Source organism: Gavia stellata, chromosome 15 (genome assembly GCF_030936135.1).
Source record: "Gavia stellata isolate bGavSte3 chromosome 15, bGavSte3.hap2, whole genome shotgun sequence".
Classification (NCBI taxonomy): Eukaryota; Metazoa; Chordata; class Aves; order Gaviiformes; family Gaviidae; genus Gavia; species Gavia stellata.
Window position 1 is genome coordinate 18,389,723 of NC_082608.1, and position 23,390 is coordinate 18,413,112.

Genomic DNA, 23,390 nt, shown 5'->3' on the forward strand with positions numbered 1-23,390 from the left:
GGGGAGGAGGGTTGGAAGAAGTTACGAAGGGGAAGCGAGAAGTGGCATAGTCGAATTAGCTATCGACACGGAAACTGAAACTAAACACTTGCTTGTGATGGAGAGTACTGGACTGAGGAGAGAGGAAGAGAACCAGAGGAGATGCTGTGGCTGGTGGCTGCATGTGCACAGAGATTCTTTAAAACCTTCCTGCTCAGGGATGTGGTTAAGGCAGATAGATGGTTGGGAACTGTGTGGCAGCAGCTCCTGCTACTTGTGTGAAAATGATACACTTCCTTCTTTGTGCATGGATGAAAGAGCGGGTTCCAGTGCATCCTGTTTGTAAATAATCTCACCGAGGAGTAATCAGGCTTGTAATGTTTGATGCAATGATGTGTAGGATACCAAAGCACAGAAACCTGCTAATATTTATGAGAGCTGCTGCGTACGCATCTCTCTTTTGGCTGTTTTATGCCAAGATGTGTCCCAAGTGTATGCATACAAATACCTGCCACTTGACATGCGAGTAAGGAGAGGTAGACTGTGTAGGAGAAACACAGCCATGAAGTTTTAAAAGTGCATAAACTGAGACTTTTTAGACATAGCCAACGTTTGTTTCAGTGTTTGTATCTACTCATATTTTCCCCTCATTTTCTTTATAGCTGTCAGAAAGACAGTTAGCTGGTTTAAATTCTCATATAGGTCTCATAGGTTTAAATTCTCTTATAGTGCAAGAGTTTATGCAAGCTGATGTCATTATTTCTTGTGTTATCTTGTTATTGGATTGCTCAGCTTCAATCATCAGCACTTCTTCGCTCCTCCTGATGTAATATTAAGAAGACAGCAACACTGGCTGTGGAGCCTGTGAGGCTTCTCAGATTTCAGAGGTCTCTTCAGGCAGCAAAGTGATGCTTCTTTAGTAATACAGGGCAAGAAGAAGAACAAACCTGCTGCAGTTCACCACGGGGACAGCATTTTTGTTACCTGAAGATAGTATTGGGAATATCAAAAAAATAATCCTGGGAGAGTAAAAAGATTTTGAGTATGATTCTAATCTGTTGCAAATACCTTTTTTCTTGTGTTGATATCTAGATTGTCAATACTTAGGACAAAATGGATTTTCAGGTATTTCGTACAGTAGTGGAAATTAAATTATCCTCAATTTCAAGAATGAAAAGTTTAACTTCCAGTTCGCATAGAACTCATGAGGTTTTTATGGAACATAAGTCTACAAATAGCCTAAAACAATAAAGAAATTGCTATAAGAATGGTGATTTCTGGTAAGAGCTACTTCTGTCCCTATGTCAGTTAGAGAAAATCTCCATGAGCTAAGGTATCTCACTCTGTGTAAAATAAATAAAAGCAGATCTAATGCTTGAAAGGAATTTGGTAGGGTCGAAGTGCACATTTTTTGATGTCGTAGGAGACTCTTGAAGTCATCAAATCAAGATAAATATAGTCAGGGTTGGAACTTTGTTTGAGGAAGTCCATCTTACTTTGGACTTACCAGTAACAGTTGCCATTTTCTGGGGAAAAACAGTATTGCTATTTGAAGGCTTCAGAGGTGCATTCTTACTTCTTAGTGCTATGAGGTGCTGTTTTGGTAAAAGTGCATTTGGACAGAATATGTGGTGTGTTATGCTTACATTTTGCATTTGATGTACATGTATAATTTGTAAGTGATATACTTACTACAGAAAATCTGCTAGATATTACAGAAGAGGATTCTATTCATAATTGTACTAGGTACCATTTTTGGTTATCTAATGAAGAGTTGCTGGTGTAACCGTGCCAGGAAATAATCCTTCCTTGGCTGCCGGTTATACTGGCAACAAAGTTGGAGGCTTGGTAAGTGAAATAAACTGCCATGGTCAAAGCAATTTGTGCAGTATGATTGCATTCACACTACTTTTTGGTTAGGAGAGTGTATAGAAAATGCTACAGAGATACCAAATACTGCTCCTTTAGAAGAGGTTTTTAACATAGTTCTGCTTTAGTTTGAACACTTTTTTTTTTTTTTCCCATGTTTCTGATGTGTTCTTTAGTTTTATTTAGGCTTAAATGCATTCTTTGTTATGACCTAGGTATTATTTTCTCTGGCATTTCAATGGTTTGCATTCTTTGTGTTTTGCTCTTTTGTCCTTATTGCTTAGGTATATTTACATTTGGTATTTCTTCCAGGTCTCCTTTCTTGGGTTTTTTTCTGCTTTTTTTCCTGTCATAATGCTGAGACTTTAGAGATGTAAATCTGCATTTGTAGTGATGGGGATGTACATGCAGTTGAAGATGTGCATGCGTAAAAGCATATGGGGAGTTATGTCCCTTAACGTGATTTTTATGCATTAGGGCTAAACAGACGTTGCTTTATTTTGGTCTGGAAGACTGCGTACTTCTGTGTTAGAAGACTGAGGAAGCAGTTAGTGGTATGGTGCAGCTAGAAGAGAGGCATTGGTCTTGCTGAGAAATTTAGATCACAATTTATTGCATGCAGTAGCTGCTCCACGCAGCTCTTTGTTTTTAATAGTATTTGCAGCAGCACGTCTACCAAAGTGTCACTGGTACCGCCCTCTGTGAAGACTGTTCATACTTTCTTTCAGGATAAAATGGCAAGGATGCTGTTAATGTTAGCCATGTGTTTGACTTGTATTTGAATGGGCAGGGGTCTCTATTAGGTAGCTTTAACTTACACAAATGTGATTTTTTCTAAAGAAATAAAAATGCTGTTTTAAATATTGAATTTTCTCCCTTTTCTTTCTTTTTTCTTTCCAGGACACTGAAAACCATAATAGTTTGATTTTAAAAAAAAAAAAAAAAAATGCCCAGAAAGAATATAGACTATGGAGTGCTACCAGAGTACGAGAAAAGCCAGATCAAAAGGACCTTGGAGTTGGGAACTGTTATGACAGTATTCAGTCTTAAGAAGAGTAGTCCAGAAAGGAGGACTATTCAAGTCATCATGGAAACCAGACAGGTAGCATGGAGCAAGACAGCTGACAAGATTGAAGGTTTCTGTGAGTATTTGCAAAGTGTACCTGAACTTGGAGTTACTAATAAATTGATGTAATTGTCAAATACTGATGTAATAAGCCTTTGTTAACATAATGAAGTTTTTGGCTGAAAAGAGTTTGGTAATTTGCTGAGAATATTCTGAATTGTTGCAATGTAGGTGAAGAATCTTCTGCAGCTCGTTATTTAGGTATCTAACACTACTTAAATATGATTAATGTGCTTTTACCCTAAGTCCTGTTCTTAAAGTTTTCATCTTTGAGTATGACGGTGCTTGTGTTCTCTATGAATTGAGTTACCGAGTGACAACTGTTTTCCATTATTAAGCATCCAGATGTGTTGTAAATTCAAGCGATTAGTACTTCTTTACACCTTCTCTCCCCAAAAAGAAAAAAAACCTCCAAATACAAGGAAACTGAATTCAAATTTTTGTTTTCTTAGTGAATTTGCTGTTTCAGGATAGAAATAATTATTTAGGACCATTATTGGAAAGCACCAATGACTTAGGAGGATGAAGCTGTGAGATGTAAGAGATGGTTTCAAGGTCCTGAGTTGATACTGTCTCTTTAGTTGATATTTGAACTGACTAAATCCATTATTTATAACAAGGTCAGGAAATAGAAGGGGAGTGTAAAGCTACATAGGACTGCAAAAGCTATGGTAGAAGAATAAAGTGAGACTAATCTTCAGTTCTTACTGAACATGGCTGATGTCACTGAAGCTCGGCCTGCGCTTTTTGGGATTTGTACAGCTCCTGTTAGTATAATGTAATTACAGTGCTTCTGCTTACATATGACTATATGGTAACTTTTTTTACTTATTAGGGGCATTATTTTACTATGCGACTACTAAATGGTGTTTGTCTTCAATAAAGGAATTGAATTGTTTGCCTGAATTGCCAGAATCATTTATTGGTCAGCCTCAGCTAATATGAGAAGCTTGGAGTTGAGGGACTGGGGCTGTTTGGGAAAAGAAATTGTAGTAAGAAGTTGGAGTTTGGAGTTGGAGAGCTGGGAAGGCTGAGGAGGTATATATCGTACTGTTTCAGTGCTACCCCATACACAGAGCCACTGTGACTGGCACCAGTTACCTCCAGTAGCGCAACCGACAGGAGCCATGCTCCTGGTGTTCTCCCTGGGTGTGAGTACATGCTAACGTGAGAGAAACTGGGAAGGAGGAGAATGGAGTTTGTCTGTTGAGTTGTGGATTTTTAGAGGGCTTTTTTATTTTGGGTAAATACACAGTAAGTTAAAAATGCATTGATCTGTAAGGTTGCAAAGACAGGCACTGAGAAGTTGCATGGTTTTTGGATTGTCTGTGCAGCTTCCCTTCATGCTCCTTACTTACAAGTATTAAATCTCTGTTTGCTACTGTTTCCATTGGTTCCTGTCTCATTCTTTGTGGAGACTGGATTTGCAGCTAGAAATATAGTGTAATGGAATGAAAGACCAGTTGTCTGGAGGATGTTTTTATCATTGCTGGTGAAAATGTGGTCATGTGGTCATGTGCAGTGTTCTGGAAAAAACCCGACCAGATCTGGACACCCTAATTAACAGGTAGTCCGGGTCATAATCTTGTAGTGCCCCAGTTTCTCCTGTGGAAGATGAGGGTAATTACCCCTTCCTATAAAGACGTGGGTGAATGAAAGTACATTACTGGTTCTGATATGCTCAGATCCCAAAATGAGATGTGCCAAAAAAAAAAAGTCCTGGGAGGAGATGAATAATTCAGTTATGAGAGCATGACTTGAATGTGCTTAGCAAATAAAGCCTGGGATTACGCACAAAGCAATAAGATTAAAGCAAAATAGAAAATGACCACTTAGTGGGTGAACAAGGCATTAGAGTCCTCTGGCAAAAACAGTATGTGATCATGTAGTTGAAGACTTATTGTAGCCATTTGCACAGAGGAGCCAAATTTAAAGCTGTACAAACTGTGTATTCCAGATTTTGGGGTCAACTTTTTTTAGTGCTTGACGTGTAATGTTTTCTCAAAGCTTCCTGGGGGTGGTGTGTGTTTGTGGTAATACATCCTGATAATTAGTTTGCTCTATGCATAGATTTTAACACTTTTAAAAGAAGGTGAATATTGTAATTTGACTCTTACATCTGGATAATCTAGCAGGGTAATGACTTGCTTCCAGTTACACAGGCAGTCATTACTAGAACAGGGAATATAGCTATAGACCTGTGACTTACCCAAAGGCCATCTGCCTCTTTCCCCGACAACTGTAGTACTGTAGCAGTTTTTTAAATTAAGCAACATTTAAGTGACCTTTATAATGATGGAAAGTTTAGGTCTGAGAATATGTCATAGTCTAAAGCACGAATATGCAAAATATTGTTTTGTTGTCTTAAAAAGCAACGAATCTGCCCAAAACCAAGATGTATTTTGCAGGCATTGTTTCGGAATATGATATGAACAGTTGTTGCAATTTACCATGAACTGTATCTGATCTACTTGAAATGAAAGTCACTGCAGCTTTAACTTGCTGACAGTGTTTTTGCTGAAGAGGAAGGAAATATTTAATTTATTTATTTAGTTAGTTAGTTAGTTAAATTTTGCTGTTGCTTCTTTTGACCGAGACTCTGCCTTCCTTTTTGTTTGAAAAGTGGAAAAATTATGGATTTGAAGCTTTGGTATTTGATAATTAGATGGATGGGCTTCTTGAATACTGATGAGAGGGGAATTAAAATTTTGTTTCTCTGGAGCTATACTGAGGAGATGATACCAGCTTTGTGATAGGAGAAAAGTTGTTTTAGCTTGTATATATGAATGACCCCAAGTATTCACTGGTGGGTTGTGTTGACTTTGTGAAAAATAAACCCCCACATTTTTGGTGTTTTTTTTTTTTAGTGACTGAAGGCATAGAATTATCATCTGAAGTATTACATTGTTTAATATGCTTGTGCTGTACAAGAAATAATATTTGTGAAGTGATCTTAATGGTTGTTATTTGCATGTGCTACAGTCCAATAAGAATTAATATTGAGTATGGGTGGGAAAGTTAAGATGGCTTCCCGTTGTGTGTGTGTGCGCCTTTTAACTCAAGTTTGGCAACTGCTTTTTACAGAAGCTGAAAACTGAATGTTTGCATCTACTATGGTGTTTATGTTTCTAAATCAGATAGTGAGGAGAGTTCTTAAGCTTTGGGACACAAAAATAGGCTGCTAATAGATAGAGAGGATGGAGACCAACTTTTATACTTTATTTTAATACTTTTCCTTTGGAAATTAAGAATAATTTTTTTTTTCCCTCTCTCTAACTGCCCTGTATAACATTCAGAAATTTGGATGTCATAGTGCTGATTTTCTTGTTGGTGAACTGTAAATGTGTGAAGGACACTCGAATTCTTCTAAGCTGGAGTTACTCACAGATATTACAAGGTCCTTTTTCAAGTTTACTTAATATTATTTTGCAAGTGATTTAAGTTAAGCCTCCCAATAACAAAAAGGCAGCTACTCTTATTCTGGAGTAAATTGACCTCTGCAAGGGAGATGTAGGATTAGCTGTACTGATACAAATGTTTAGAAAACCCCATGGCCCCTAAAGTGGCAGCACTGTGTATTTTAAATTGCATTACTCTTGAAAGGGTCCCTTTCATTAAAAACCTGTCAGCGTTTCTGTTCAGAATAGAGCGAAAGAGTTGCTAAAATTACGTCTTTTTCCTGCTCAGTGCAGATGTCTTTCTCTGGATGAGTAAGTAAAATGGAGATACCTTTGTTTAGAAAACTCTTTCTAGACCCAGGCCTTTGGTGTGGTAACAAGTAGGGTATACGAAGGCTAGGAAATCTGCTTTAAACAGTCTCTGTCTTCATTGTGCGGCTCAGACTACACAATGTCTAAGTACTGGAGATTTGACATTCACCTTCTGAAAGACTTGAGTCACCATGTACAAAAGGGATTATCTAACAAAAATGAACTGGGGAGAAACCTCTGTGTTTTCCTCTGAATGAAAGAATACAGGTTGGTTGTGTCCTTTAGGGAAGGATATGCTATTTCAACAGTAGATCAAAAAGCAAAATTTTAAGCTGATACATATCAAGTAAGTCCCCTCACTTTAATAGAGCAACTGAGGTTCTTGGTCACTTTTTTTAGCTTCTGAGTTACTGCAGTGCTGAGAATGGTGCTACACAATTTCTTAATTCTTCAAATATGGGGTTTTATTTTAGCTTCTGGTAAGTTCTAGCTTTACAAATCGGAGAGAGCGCCAGCTTTTCTACTAGTGCTAGTCCTCCCTGCCCACTTGCAAGAGAGGGGAAGGAGCAACCCATCAGAATCTGCTCACACCCTTCCGGAGTTGTCCTAACGGTGTTGGTAACCTGTGTATGAACAGTCTTTCTTTCCTGTAGAGCTGTGCAGCCAAGAGTTGTTCAGGTCAAGTGAGTTCTTGGATGGTATTTCAATCTTCAAGCTAGCTGTTGAGCTTGTCCAAGCTAATCAGACTTGCTGAAGACAGTGGATTTTGCTGTTTGGAAGGAAACTCTGATCCTCTTGTACAAATTGTATTTCTTGGGTTTACTGTGATTGTAAAATGTAATGCTTTATAGGCCCAAATAAAGATTAAGTTAAGTGACTGTGGGTGTCTTTTTAGCCTGTAAAGTTAGGAGAGACTGGTAAATGAGCACCTTTCAAGAAAAGATCAATAAAATTTGTCCATGTTTTCCATTTTGTGGGAGCTTCAAGTTTCCTTCTAGATGAAAGGGGAAATATTAGCAATGGGAAGAGAGGGTCTGCACATCCTGGAGCATTTTTCAGGTTTAGTGGAGGCCAGGAAGGTTTTTAGTGCTGCTGCTCTTTTAGTCACCTGCTAAGACTGCAGAATACCTTATGTATGCCTTTCCTACATGGATCCAACACAACCCATTGTCAAAACCGAAATGGATAGAAGGGAGTAACACACCTTTGAGAAATGTTTTTATCGCGGATGTTTGGCATGCAGGTTTCATTAGTGTGTTAAAATGAATGCCAGCAACATGTGCTTCCTTATGTGGGCCTGCAGAGAGCTATGCAAATAGCTGAAGGAAGCAGGTCTGAGCTAGATGTGACTGTGTTCACCCATGCTTGGGCTTCTTTTAGTCATCTTGCTATTGTCCTATACATAGAGACATTTTAGATGCCCTAATAGCTCTAAGATCATCTGAGGGAAATTTTTGTAGATGCTGGCTACAAAATGTCGGAGCTTTTTCTTCTGCCTCTTACTTAATGGCATTTCTTTATATTCTGCTTTGTCCTAATTTTAAACTGTTAAAGATAACCTGAAGTTTGCTAGGTGGGTTCTGGGACTGCTCGTGGGGCTCAGAATCTCAGCACTGTTGATCCTAAGTTACCTAGGTCATCAGTGCCATAAGATTGGTTTAACTTCTGATGACAAATGTGTTTCCCTTGAGGAGCTGTGTGGGGTTTTTTTTTGTTGTTGTGTCCCCCCCGCCCTTGTGCTCTGTATGTTGCAGTGTGGTATTAATACTTCTTCAGATCACCCATGCTTTGAAGCCATTGTGGGTTTTTTCCCCCCGTTTATATTTCTTGATATGCACACTAACTCTGGTCTCAGTAGAGCCCTTGTCATTGATTTCAGTAGGAGAAATTTGCTCCGTTTCTTGGATGAGAGTTAAGTTTTGGTGGGCGTTGCAATAGTAGTGCCCCATGGATAGGCTGACCCAGCGAAAGGTTAGTGACTGATGCAGAATGCACAGGGGCTTGGGGAGTGGGGGTTGGTCTGGTATGGGAATAGGAATGGTATTTCTGACTGTGTGCGAAATAACTTTGAGATGATATTTTCACAGCCTAATATTAAGCAGATAACTTACAAGGCTAGTCTCACCTGTCTGCCCAGACAGTCAGTTGAGAGAATGAAAGGCTCCTCCAGAGCAAAGTTTAGCTCCTGCTCTGAATTACTGTCTGCTGGAGTCTCTTGCTCTGGCCATTAAATATATAAAAAGCATAATAATACCAGCTTCCTAACTCTGAGGCAGTGTGGGTTTTTTTGTGCTTTGTTTCTTTCATCTATACAGTTGGTTTAAGTATGGGAGTTCTGTTGCAAAGCATTGTAAATGTAAAAACGTAATTTGAACTTTGAGAGGAATTTCGAGTGTAAAAGACAGCACAGAAATAAAGGAGCACTTTTTGCAGGGCCATGGGTCTAAAACCATGGCCTAAAACCAATGGTATCAGATACCATTGCCAGGAAAAATAAATAAAACTCGTAGAAGTCTAGGGTGGACCACAGTCTTCCCCCACCATTTTTCCTTGCTGTAGCACAGCCTGACTTAGAAGCTGCCTGGTGCTAGGGAAGGCATTTGGCAACTTTGATTACATGGCAGAGGAAAGTGTGTGGTGGGGGAATGTGTTTTTCATCGAGTGATACCCTAGTGCAAATGGGACCCAGTATGACTTGGCTATGGATCGCTTACCCATAGATTTTATTGACCGTTGTATGTTCATGGGTTTGCAATTTAAGAACTACAGATCTTGGTAACTATAGTAGAGCTAAACTAACTTTTGCTTTACCAACTCATGAGAGAAGGAAGTGTCAGTTTCCTTGTATGGAGGGCATTTATTTGCTTGTTTAATTTGTAATGGGCCCTTTTCTTGCACAAACTAATTTATGCATACTAGATACATGACTGTGAAGCTGTGACTTACCAGCATGATTTATTCCAGTGTGTTGCTCAGCATGTCATTTCCTTATGGTTCTGCTGTGTATTTTTATTGTATGTTTACCCTTTACAACTGTGCGTGGGTCTGTGTGGTGGCCCTTGGGTCACACATACCCTGTGTTATTTCCCCCCACTTCAAACTGTCACAGACTGGCCACACAATGGATGTGTGTTGTACATCAACGTGGTGTCTGGGGGTCACTTCTGCCTCCACGTCAGCTACTCTGCAGCACTGTTTTTTTTGCTAGGATACTAAATGTCCCACAAACAAGTGTACTGTCATAGCTGAGGTAGCGGTGGAGGGAACTACTGGACAGCAGTGAAAGGCAGAGGGGAAGGAAGGGGTGGCCAAGAGTGAGAAGTGCTTGTCAGTGCTCTGCTAAGAGACACATCTGTGCAGCTGGCACCTAGGGGTTGCTGACTGAGAGTACATCTCAGTACTACCAAATAAGGCCCCCCAAATTTCCTCATATTGTGGTATACACATGTATATGCACATGAATAAATTAGGGCCCAAAGAGGTTATGGTGTTTAAGCTTATAGAACAAGTAGGTGGCAAGGTGTAAATCTCCAGGAAACTGATCCATAATGGATATTTCATTCTTTAGCAGATGCAAAGTGCTTTAAGGACAATTATTAAGTGAAAGTCTGTGGCAACTAGAGTTTGATTAGTCACTGGAAAATATGTGAGTTTCTGCATACTCTTCCATGAATCCTTGTGTTAAGTGATGATTCACAGCCAGGAGAATTTATGCTCTGAGAAATCTGTGGCGCCTTCCTTGAATGTGCAAATGTGTGTTTCTCTGTAATACAAGTACGCACATTTCAAGGAAGATGCTGTTGAGGATGTAAGATGATTTCTCCTTTTTTGATTACCGAGGAATTTTTTTTTCATGTGAAGAGGTGACCTGCTTTTGTAAAATGATTTAAACCATATTTTAATCCCTTAATCTTTGGAAAAGAATGATCACTTATCTTTTTTGATGTTCTTGATTTATTGCCAAATACTCAAGAAAAAAAAAGTGACCATTTAGTTGTGCAAGCACACAACAAGAAGTAGATTTAAAGCATTGGAGGGCCATGTTTAGGGAAAGGTCATATAATATATCAGCTGTTAAAATGCTCTTTCTGTATGTAGACCAAGAGGTTAGGGTATAGGTAAGGTTGAAAGAGAAAAGGGAATAGATGTGCTAGTGTTAATTTATTCTGACAACTTTCTTTTTCTCAGAGGATGAAATACCCGAGTTTGGAAGTGGCAGAGATGCAGACCTCTTGTCAATGTAATTGCAAAGTTATGAAGCAGAGGAATAAAGGCTACTTAAATTGAGGCTTTTGATGCTAATGATATGCCTCAGTATAACACATAGTAACCATTTCTTTTTTTCTTCAGTCCAGACCTTTAATAATGCAGTAGGACTATCTTACACCTTTTTTTCATTTTTAATAGAAAGGTATGACTGACAATGCATAACATTTTATTTTAGGATTAACATGGACTGCTAAGTTCACATTGTCTCTCTTCTCCTGTTTTTTGCTGTAATATTTTTCCAGAGTTTGTAGAAGAAAATGACTGTGGCCCACTTTTTAAATACATTTGCCATCTCAAGTTCATTTAGTGTTACTGATCTTTCATCTAATCTATGAAAAAGATGTATCAAAGATTAAGTTCACTTGAGATTTTCTTCTTGCTGAAATATGATTAAAAAAAAAAATAAAACCAAGTTGAATTTTCATGTTTCACAGGTATATTAGGAAAGGGGGTGAATGAAAACAAAGGACTAACTTTGTAAATTCACGTTATATGTAGAATTAGAACCTGTGGGAGCTGCTCTGTTTTTTCTCCATCTGCAAGATTGCACTGTGTTTGTGTTTTCAGATTGTGTTACATTGCCAAGCAGAAATCACTAGTTTCTGCAAAATGTTACACCTGGATATTTAATGATCAAAGCTCATTGGAGAACCAGTGCATCTATAATATAGTCATGTAGATAACAGGACCAGATCAGGCCACAGACAATTTACAGCGTGAGGTGAAATGCAGGGATGTATAATTTAATGTAATGGCAATCTTATGTATGTTGCCACAGGTGGTGCTGTTCTAGCTAACACGTTGGGGTTTTTTTTAATCTTCATTGTTGTATTTTGTGAATTTTATCCTGCAGGATGTTTTCCCTGAAATTAAATTTTGCTAATTTTGCAGTTAAAATGTTTGCTAAAATGACCTGCCAAAGAGAGCAAATTTTGGCTCCATGTATCCTTTTGGCTGTCAGGTACGTTGGGAAACTTAAAACACTGACACGTAAGAGACTATTTATGCAAGTGGCTTACATTCTTAAACAGAGATGAGGGATTTCCCCCCCCCCCCATTGGTTAAACAGCTAAGTCATTTAATTGTAGAATTGTTAATGCCAATGTGAACCTCCTCTGTGGTGGAAAACTTATTTCTTTCCCTTTGGAGAAGAAGGTATAAACGTTTACAGCATCTGTACCTTTCTGGGAGAAGTGATGAGTATCCACGTATTCTGCTGAGGAGTGTGAAAAGAGTGCTTCTTTTGGCTTGAATGTTAGACTTGACCTTGCTAGTTTCTAGTAGTGACTCTTTTTTTTTTTTTTTTACTGCTATCAGAATTTCTTTCTGTCTGAATTTACTTACTGTTTCAGACATAAAGTAATAAATAAACTTAACTCACATTGAAAATCCCAAGTCCATATTCTGTCATTTTCTTTCTGTTTTGTATTCTGAATGCTGTTAAAAGCCAGTATGTCATTGCAAAAGTGAATCTACCTCCTGCTCTTTTTGGAGTATCTTTTCAAAGGAACATTAAAAGTCACCTTTTTTCTGTTTTGAAATTGCTATGTTTCAGTTGTTACCCAGGGGATCTTTGTGTAAGTCTTCAGCTGAGTATTTAGAGCTTGGTTTCTGTGGTCAAATGAAAAAATGAACATGTGTAGCCTTTTGCTGTTCTCAAATAATTTCTTCCCTTAAGCAGCTCAGTTCTGCAATGTTTAATGCTAACTTACAACGACCAGACTTCCTGTCACGGCCAGCCAGCGAAACGGGGACGGAATGAACTTCACAGACCTGAGCACCACTAATGTCAATGATCAAAGTGAGCGCGAGGTGTAGGTGCTCCAGTACACTTTCCCCAAAGTCAAAGTTTTACAGGGCAACAGTTCTGTTTTGTTTCGTTGCATGGCGTAGAGTGTAAACTTTTATGGGCACATATGTAAATTTTACCCTATTCTGATCTCATTTTGTGAAGGTGCCTTTTAATTTTTAATATGAAACCAATAGCCATTTGAGATGTATGGCCCCTTGAATTTAGAGCTCAAACTGGGAAGGGCTGTAATATGTTGTTGCTCTGCTGAGCAGTCCAGTGAGAAGTTATTAATTTAATGGTGATTTGTTGTTACTGTACATGAGAGCTCTGTGTGACCTGATTACTTAAAAACCTGTGGGTTTAAAAGGTGCACTTCTCTAAAGCTTATGTCAGTCACACAGCTAAATCCCCAGAGGACCCGTTGGAAAGGTAGTCATGTGTGCTTTCTCAAGATGCCCCACACCGTTTCTCATGTTCCATCCTTGTAACTGTGTTTTCAGATAATTTTGTGGCTTACCTGTAATGACTTCCATGGGCCACTGAATGTCTCACTAAATTTCACTGTTTGTATAAGCTGAATTACTTTCCATGCCATGTCTGTACTGTCATGCTGCAGGAGATTTCTGCTTTCATGTGACTTTGTCCTTCTCTGAGAGAAGCCTCACCTTGTTCCCTTTAGAGTTGCACATGATCCCTGTTTCATTGCTGCTCTGAATAAAACAGGCTGTTAAGACACACCTTGTATAGTTAATCTTTAATTCTGCAGAACTGAGAACAAAGCCATTGTCCTCACTAACTACCATGAAGTACATTTGCAAAAAGATACTAAAGGCTTTCTTCATTCACTGGGCGCTCATTTGCACATAGCCTGTGTTGCAGGGAGCAGTTTCTGCCTTTCCAAAATTAGACCTTCTTTGGAATATTTTGTAATGCAAATTGTTGGGGGGAAAAAAAAAAAGTGGATTCTGAAAACTGGTTCTTAAGTGCAGAATGTTGCTATATATATATACACACACATGAAAATGCAAATATATTCATGTAGAGAATGCCCACCCCGTGTCTCGGTCCACAGCACTTAGGTGATCAGAGTCCCTTATTTTCCTCTCTGAAACATTGCCAATAGTTTCCCTTTAGCCTTCTTGAGACTTACTGAAAATACCTGCTGAAGGAAATAATGTTCATGGCCTGATTTCCGACTCTGTAAGCCTCCTATGAATCTCTCCACAGGCTTTTTCTTCGCCTCCATTAAGTACATAACTCTGAGCTCTGATCCAAGCATCATTTGTGGCCACAGACACTGAAAGACTCCGGGGTACTTTGGACTTCGAATCAGGAGCCTTATCTTACCAGACTCTGTAGTCCATAATGCCAGTCTCATCTGAACTTTTACACTGTTTATCAAGACTTTTCTGTCAAGGATATCTTGCTAGGTTGACAGCCTCTAAGGTTTTCTGACTTACCCCATTTATATACAATCTGCCTGACTTTCCAGCCTAAAATTACCTGACTTGACCGAAGCTGATCTATGCCAACATACCTTCCTACAGTGAACTTACATGAGCACTTCCAGCTAACATAAGGTGTTCTGCTGTTGGCATTGGCTGGTTTTAAGCAGGGTCTGTTCCCTAACCCAGTTGTCTGTTTGGGTGCTGAACGGTTGCGCTCCCAACCAGAGGTGGGTGTTGCGTGAGCACGGGGGACGGACAGAGGCAGAACTTCTCCCTTTGAATGGCAGTGCTGGTTTGTTCTCTTCTTCTGGTATGAGGAGCACAGTGTTGTTGTGTACAACAATGTAATGTTTTTTTGCAGTTCTCTTGTTCACATTGTTCTCTACCTGTGCTTACCTTCTGTCTTGTCTTCTGCTCAGCTTGCACAGCACCTACTGTAGTGGAATCCAAGTTCTGTTTTACTGTCTGCCTTTAATCGTAACTGAAGGAAAGGTAACAGCAATTCATACCTATAACTGTATGACTAAATGTGATCACTACTGCCAGGTTATTTGAATGGAGATCAGTGGAGATGTTGAGGATCAGAAGTTTATTGTTAAGTTTATGGCAGCAAAGAGCTCTAGCAGGTGCTCTGGAAGGCACTGAGCAATTAATCTGTGCAGTCTTTGGAAAGTAGCTACGTAGTAGTGTAATGATCCATTGAATTAACTGATTTGCTGAACAGCACACAACAGCAGGAGCTGAAGTTCACCAGCTTCAGGCTCTGAACTGCCACTAATACTGCATATCCAGATCAGAGCCTGAACAGGATGGTAATTGAAGGGTGCCTTGGAGTCCGGTCTCATTAAAGAGCGAGTTGTTCAGAATCAATAGGTGAACTGATGAGGCTGCCAAGGAGATCCTTTTAACCCATGGAAATAACCACATAAAAGAGTGGATGAAATGTAAACTAGTATTGCAGGGTTTTTTTAGAGTGGCAGTAGACTTCTAAACTGTTTGGCTGGGGACTGAATGCATTGGGAGTGTTCTCCTTGTCTTGCTAGGTGTGAGTCAACTTCTCTACAGGGAATACTTTGATTTATTGTTTCCTTGGGAAATGCATTAATCTTCTTGCACTATTTTATGGAAATCGCATCTGCAAGCGCATTGGATTTGATCTGAAACTGCAAGCTGCATATGTCCAACTCTGTGCTTTTTTCAGGTGTATCAAGCCCCAGGAATACCTGTCTCTGAAGGCAGGTCAGGATATGGCTCTGCAATTTGCATGTGGGATAGAGAAGGAGGAATGCTCTAGTACTTCAAGGCAGTAAGAAGATAGAGTGTCCGAGGCGCTGTGCTTGTAGTTCTGGCACAGGCATGGAGTTACATTTTAATTGTTCAGTGGCAGATTGTCTATAAAAAGTTCACAGTAACTGCGTAACAGCTAAGTTGGTACAGTTGATTTACTAATCTGAGTCTGAAACATGTTGCAGCTTTTCCTGGCTTGTTCCTTTCCTGGTTCAGTCGGGGTCAGCCATTCTGGACGTGGTGGGCATCATGTGCTGGGTGACTCCAGACTACCTGGGGAGACAGCAGAGCTTGGTGCAGGACGAAAATTTATGCTTGCTGTGCATATCTCTCTTTTCCCCCTCTGATTTTTTCCTTGTCTTGTCTTTCAATAATATAGAATAATACATCCTAAATGACACTATAAAATGACATTAAAATAGCAATTTCTATTCATTTTCTGAAACTATAACATGTATTATATCTTTCTTTCTGTAAAAATCTAAAGAATGTTTAATAAAACTTGTGGTTTGTACATCTGTTTCATATATTATTTAAGTAAACATAGTGATATCTTGCCAGAATTTTGGAGGACATATATATGTTGCCTGAAAAGTACAGGAATTTAAAATTCTGAATTCGAGGATTTTTAAATATAAATATTTTCTCTCTCTCTCTCTCTCCCCCAATTTTGTTCTCTTGCTGAACCATTCATCTGTTTACTGAATGTTTAGCAATTAGGGTGTAGTAATCCTTTTTTCAAAGACTAGTCAGAGAAACAATAATATGGTTACTAGTGTGAAACCTGTGTGTACAAAAATCCTTGTGCCTATATGTATATACACATACGTTCATATAGGAGGATGGGATGGTAGGGTTGAAAGGTTGTAATTCAAGGAAAAGAACTGTAGTGAGTATATGTAACTGAGGGGAGTCGTTGAGTAAGTTTGTGTGTTTGTTTCAGAGGTCAGTATGAGGTAAGACCCACTTGAAATGACAACAGCAATGCCGGTTGTGAAATCTGTTTTATCGCTGCTTATACTTTATACTTTGAGGGGGTCTTTGTGGTGTGGTGTTCATATGTGTGGATTGATAGGAGTCTGAAATGAAAGGTGTGCTTCACTTTGAAGTTAAAACTGTTTTTCAGCAAGGATTTGTTGGGTGAAGGGAAAGCAGAAGAGATGACTGGGGTTGCTCTTGCCCTTGATTAGAATGAGCCAGCATGGTGCGCAGTCTCATGCCGTTTATTGCGGCCATGCAACCTCCTTCCCTTTCCATTTGGGTACTTTCTATCTCTGCATCCTGATTCTTCTCTGCTGAGATTAATGTGAATTGGTGGGCTTAGATCATCTTTTTCAGATGGTGGCATTTTGGGATGGATATTCAGATACACTGCTAGGGATCAAAGTGAGACTCTGGATGGTAAGAGTATCAGAGACATCAGTAGAAGCTTTTGGTTGCTAGTCATTTATGGTCATGTCATGAATTTATTTTAGAAGTTTGCATCTAAATTTAGAGGCCTTGGCCAATCAGTTGTGCAGATCTTAGGAGATGTTTCCATGGTTTGAGAGGGTGCCTGAGACACAGAGGTTGAGACATTAAAAGCTCTATCTTGAAGATAATTACACTTGGAAAAAATAGTTTAAGATGCTTGTGTCCTACAATTAGTTCAAGTTAACCTTTGAGGTCCCATTTTCCCAAGGTAAGTTGTTTAATGACTGGGAGAAAGGAGTGTCTGGTGGAAAGTTTGGCCTGGGATACTTCGCAGAGAATAAGAAATTCCAAGATAAGTTGATGTTTCATTATCAGGTTTTTACTGATGAACTTCCTTGCTTGTCTTTCCCTCCTTCCCATGTTGGCATCATAGAAACCCAGCGTTACACAGGCCGAAGCTTTAACCAGTGTTCAGCTCCCCCTCTGTTGGCAGCAGAGTTGCTTTTTCATTAGTTATTAACTGTCGTCTGTTACTGATGAGGTGCTCATTTAAAACAGGGTTTTTATATTGCGGTGTTCTTAAATGCATGGTCAGAAACCCTCAGCTATTTTCCTTGGATTTTGCTAGGTCTGATAAACACATTTCAAGAGCAGCCATGAAATGTTTTTCTTCACTCTTCATCCTGTAGCTTGTAAGTCAAGACTGTCCAGAAGTGGGAAGAGCTGTTTATTTGTCTGGTCCACAGGCAGAACAAACCCACTTCCTCAGTTTTCTAACAAGTATCTTATCTTGAGAATGCACATATTTCTATTTCAGTGCTGTCTCACTACTGTTATGCAGGCCATGTAGCAAGGGTTTGATAAAAACGGAGCTGACTTGAGAAAATGTGTGCTTGTGCAGTGTTTCCATTCTGCTGTGCTCTAATACGTACCTGTGTTCTGTAGAAAGTACCAAGTTGAAAGTCATACAACTGTTTATGTTAAATGACAGAGATCTCTTTGGAGTTGACCAGGAAAAAACTCACAAACATTTTAATTATTAGGCTGGATTTTCTCTTTATATTCCTACTTTAAGGATTTTTCTTACAAGTGTCAGTGACTATACTAGCTGACTAGCTGACAAGGTTAGCTCACTTTCTAAGATCTGATGCATAATTTTTAGCTGGGTAAGTTAGAAGTTGTATCTTTTCTTTTTTGTCTCTGAAGAGTTGTCATGGTGATTGGAAACTTCTTGTTTAGAGTAAATGCCATTTGTGAAATCATGTCTGTAACCCAAAGGGGACATGTGTATACACTTTATCCCTGGATAATTGGTGACAGTGAAATGATAAAAATATGTCAAGCTATTTTTCTTCTTCTTTTGGTCCTACTCTACTGTTGTCTGTTATATATTTATTGTTGTCAGTAATGTATTTAGTTGTGGATTTGTGGATTGCAAGCTGGTGCAATTTGCATTTCTTGCCCAATAAAGATCTGTAAGTTTATGTATATAGATATTTTATATATGTATGCATGCTTTGAGTTGTTCATCTTCCTGTTTCAGGCTCTACTGGAACATAAGTGCAGTTGTACTAACTGAATGTTGTTTCCTTTCAGTGGATCTGATGGAAATAAAAGAAATTCGCCCAGGAAAGAATTCAAAGGACTTTGAGCGTTACAAAGCAAAGCATAGAGAAGAACACTGCTTTACTATTTTTTATGGTACCCAGTTTGTCCTCAACACCTTAAGCTTAGCAGGTACTTTTTTCTTCTTTGTTTCTTTAAACCTACTGGTTGAACAAATCAAATACATTGATGGAACAGTAATGCAAAGAATACTGTGGTTTTGACTTCTGCAGTTCAGGAGTGCAGCAGCTGTTTAAAATTGGGAGATAGACTTTTTACTCAGCCCTTTATGCCTGTGAACTGTTGCATTTGTCATGTTTGCTTTCAAATAGTGTATCGTGTCAGTGTAGTTTCTGATTTTCTCAATCATTTCTAGCAAGGTAGACTTCTGCTGGTTAAATATCTCTAGTAAGGTTTTCAACACTGAAGAGCAGAGATGACGTCATCTTTAAAGTCAGCAAAGGATTTGCTATTGTCTTCACTGTGGCCAGAATATTGCCCTGGCATTTTTAGTCTGTCCAAAATTATTCTGGAAACAATAGCCATAAAGAGTTAGACTACAGCTATATCACAGAAACTTCCCTATCACCTATGCGTAATTGAAGACTAATTTGGAAAAATGAAGTTGTAGTTTGGGTTATGTGTGTGCATGTCAAGTGATTAATACTAAACCTCTTCTAAAGAAGTACTAGGGGACCATAAATAAAATTGGAAGGTGATAAATTGAAAATGAAGAGATCCATGTGAAACAGAGGGAAGTTGTATCCTGTATCTGTGGAAGGGGCTGGGGCACTTCTTATTTCAGGTGAGGTTGCCCAGGGTCGCAAATCCAAAGATTTTGAAATGAAAAGGGATATAATATAAATTCTTACAGTGCAGGCTGAATACAGTTTCAAACTAGTGGAGTTTACAAGGAGATTTTTCTTCTAAAAAGCTTGTGATGGATCCTTGGTTTAGAATCATACAGATGATTTATTTGGAGTGGTAGTTCTTTCTGTCCTGTGCAGGAACACACTTGTCCATTTAAATCATTAAATTCTTTGCAAAATCTTAATGGGAGCAAAGAGGAGTGCTTTGTAAGTACTTTTTAAAAATGGAATTATTTGCTTATAGATTGCAGTACTAGAAGACAGGTTTTTTGCAGTCTGATGCACTGGAAATTAAAGACTGCTTGTGACTAATCCATTGTTATAGGTTTTTAACTTTAAATAAGTTTTACCGTTGTTGGCTGAAGTCTGTGAAAATTTTGAGTAAGTGGCTGTGCTTAAGTGCAGCTGTGCCAGGTACTTCAGATTTGATTTCCTCTAACAACCCTCCCGTCCCTCCTCCATGGCAGTGCTCAAAACCAGACCTCTGCCAATACTTTGAAAACACTCGGTACCGTGAGATATGTTGCCGTAATGCTGAACTGCAGAACAACATGATATAACATTCAATTAAGGGGGAAATCCTTTCCCTTGTTAAAGTGCTTTGTTGTGGTTTCTTAAAGCAATAAAAAATAATTGTTACCTAAAGGGAATGGTAGCTGTCATAAAGGGCAGAATTGTCTTGGGAGAAGAATTGGTTTGGCAATGGTAGTGGGTGTTCTTTCCAAAATGGAACTAATTGAAAAACATTTCCATGGGGAGTTGAGGCTGGGCTCTAGCTTCATCCTTGGGGGATGAAGCATTGTTTGAAAGTATGTTTAAATAAAATGTAATCTTCATCTTTTGAGAAACTGTTTTGCTTTGAAGGCAGTTAAAAGAATTTGCACAGATTACAGCTCCTGTGTGAAAATAATTTTTCAGAGCTAGTTTAATTGAAGAATGCCATAATGAAATTTCAGAACCAGCATGCTGAAGCAAATGGACTTTGCCCAACTGAAGGCTGTAATGATAGCAACTCATCCAAGGGCCAAAAAATTGGTTTCAGCTTAACCGATATTCCCTAGGGAAGGCTATACCCAGCATGCAGTTCATCATCTTGCTTCTGTTGGGTCGAAGCATTACCAAATGCGATCATGTTAAATGATGTGGATGACTCTTCTGGTTTGTGAAATGGAAAGGCAAACTACATTTAAACCAAAACGAGACAGTGATAAACCAATTTGTAAGGTTGGGGGGAAGATGTACCTGGCTTCTAGTGTTAAGCCATGTAAGGAATTTTAGACCTTTTTTTAACTTAACTAGTATTAAAAAGTTCTATATAAGCTACACCAGTTTTGTACATTGCTCTTTTCCTGTTCCTCTTGGCTAAGTCTAGTCTGGAACAATCTGTGTTTAGAGGCATGGTTAGCACAGACAGGAGGTGGTTATGTCCATCAAAAGCCAGTACTTTACAATTTTCTTGTAGGTTGCTTTGAATATAATGGACTAGCTTTATGCTATAACACACTGAGTTCTTTTGTCTGTGCGCTTCAAGACCTAGGTCCCTGGGCTTTTGCCACTTTGGAGATAGAGGATAAGAAAATGAATTTTGATTGTGTTACTACAAGAGCTCAGCAGTAGTTTCATAGTCTTTCTGCTGAGATATTGAAACTTGCCTACCCTGATAAGCCGACTTCTAAAAGGAGGTATTTTTTGACAGAGCTTCTAGAATTAACCCTCCCACCCCCAAATTTATGCTGGTTTTATTAGTTTTATTATTAGGAACATGAAGCTGTGCAATGAGATTTATCAAAGAGAAAGGTTAATCAGCAGCTTTATATACTAGGGTTTATCTAAACATCACAAGTTATGTCTTGGTTTTGTGTTGATTTTGTTTGGATGTTTCTCATAGCATATTATTTTTTTCAGCTGACTCTAAAGATGATGCTGATAAATGGTTGTGTGGCTTGAATATCTTGTATCAAGAGGTCATGAGTGCTCCCACGCCTGCGATCACAGAGAGGTATGTGGACATATTTTCACTTTGTGAGACTTGACATTTCTTTGGAATTGAAAGTGGAAAATCTGAAAGGGAAATTCTTCATGTCTGTTTTGCTATATACATGTTCTGGAATAGCACTCTGCTGCATCCACTAACGTGGATTTTTTTTTTTTTTTTTATGGTTGGACTTGATGATCTTACAGGTCTTTTCCAACCTTAGTGATTCTGTGAAAAACGTGGATTTTTTTTTTTTTTTTTTTTTTTATGGTTGGACTTGATGATCTTACAGGTCTTTTCCAACCTTAGTGATTCTGTGATTCTGTGGACTTGCAATTTACCTTGTTCTGTATATCAAAACCGAAACAAAATAAAAATATCTTAATGAGGTCACGAGAACATCTGGTGTAAGTGTGCATTGACTTCATGGAAAATTCAAATGTCTTATGCAATCATAGTTGGCTTGCTCTAGTAGATGTCCACGTGTCCTGTGTCCCAGTAATTCCAAGGTGTGCTTTTGCAGTTTCTGCATTGCATTGTATGGCAGTGTGATCAACTGACTCAGAGAGCCAGGCTGAAAATGAACATTTTTAAGATTGCTTTTTAGCAGCCAGCCATATGATGGTGAAACTGCGCCTTTAATGCTTCTGAGGATGTTGCACGTGAAACTGCTCATGCTCAGAATGCCAGTTTTGTTGACAAGCTTTTAAGGCTGTCGCTGTACCTGATTGCTTTTCATCACTGCTGGCATTTTTGTTTGTGGTCACTGCTGTTACCTGTTGTGATGATATAGCCTGTCCTCGTTTGTTACCTGACCAAATTGTGGCTTTGACATTGATGTTGTCTTTACCTACTTGCCGTTCCAGTTAAGGATAAAGTATTCTTATCTATTCTTACCTATTGTATGGTTTTGCAGCGAGCTGCTATACAAACTGCTGCTGGGTTCCAGGCTGTGTTTGTGCAGCAGAGTGATTCCCCTAGAGACTGAGGATAGGGTTAATAATGACATGCTGTGTTCATCCTTTAAATCAAAATCGTGTGTGTGCGTATATTTACTATTAATGCTGCTAACAGTATTTTGCTGTGCACCTAAAACTGACATGCATTCTAATGAGGATTTTCTTTAAAATTCTCTAAACCCTTCTCCCTGCCCCCTAATTTTTAATTTTTATGTATCTAACAGATTTTTTGAGCCAGCAGCTTCAGCTGGCATAAATCATGGACTTGATGGAGTTACTCTAGTTTAGATTAGTTGAAGTTCTGGCTCGCTTTATCCACTTATATTTTTACAGCTTCTGGTTGCTCCTTCTTTTCTGCCCTGCCCACCCTTCCCCTTTGTGTGTTGTTTATGTGGCTTTAAAATGCATTATTAAGCGTCAGAAAAGTATATATTTACAGATATGGTTATAAAACTGGCTGAATCCTTAGATGCTGCACTGGAAATGTTTTTGCATTATTAAAAGAGATGTATCTTATGACTTAAATGTTTCTATTGAATTTCATCTATGGATTTTGATATTTCATTGGCTGTTTTTTCTTTATAATTCTTAGATTAAACCTTTTTTTTTCCCCCCCTCTCTTCCACAAGCTGGCTGAGAAAGCAGATCTATTCTGTTGATCAAACTAGAAGAAATAGGTAAGAAGCTCTCCCTTTGTTCAGCTTGTTTTTAGTGAACTTTTGTTGCAGATTCTAATATGGAATGAAAAGAAATAAATACTTCTTTGTCCAAGATGTGAAATATGAGACCCCTGAAAATTACATTAGCTCTTGCTTTAACAACTCGAGTTTTGCCTTTTGCTAAACACAGTGTGTTCATAGCACTCACTCATGTTCATGTACCTGGTATTTTGAGGAAGCAAATGATGAAAAATAAATAGTTTTGCTTTTTGCCTAGAATTACCCTGCCAGATTGAGGAAAGGGAGTTGTCTTCTCCCAGTCTTACTGTAGAGATTCAGCTCAGCTGTGCAGGTATGTTAGGTTGCTTGCTTTATAGAGGTCTTTGCCCTTTCATAGTCAAGTTGGAGCCCAGCAGCTTGGACTGTGTAA

At 38.8% G+C, this 23,390-nt stretch overlaps 1 protein-coding gene across 1 annotated transcript in view; it reads left to right on the forward strand.

Moving 5' to 3' along the window:
• Positions 1 to 2,785: 2,785 nt before the first annotated feature.
• The window catches only part of PLCG2 (phospholipase C gamma 2), a 58,529-nt gene continuing 37,924 nt past the window's right edge, over positions 2,786 to 23,390 (forward strand). The window contains exons 1-4 of the mRNA XM_009813452.2: positions 2,786 to 2,990; positions 18,490 to 18,630; positions 21,273 to 21,366; positions 22,931 to 22,978. Coding sequence (XP_009811754.1) covers positions 2,795 to 2,990; positions 18,490 to 18,630; positions 21,273 to 21,366; positions 22,931 to 22,978 — 479 coding nt within the window. The 5' untranslated portion in view covers positions 2,786 to 2,794. The remainder of the gene's footprint in view (positions 2,991 to 18,489; positions 18,631 to 21,272; positions 21,367 to 22,930; positions 22,979 to 23,390) is intronic.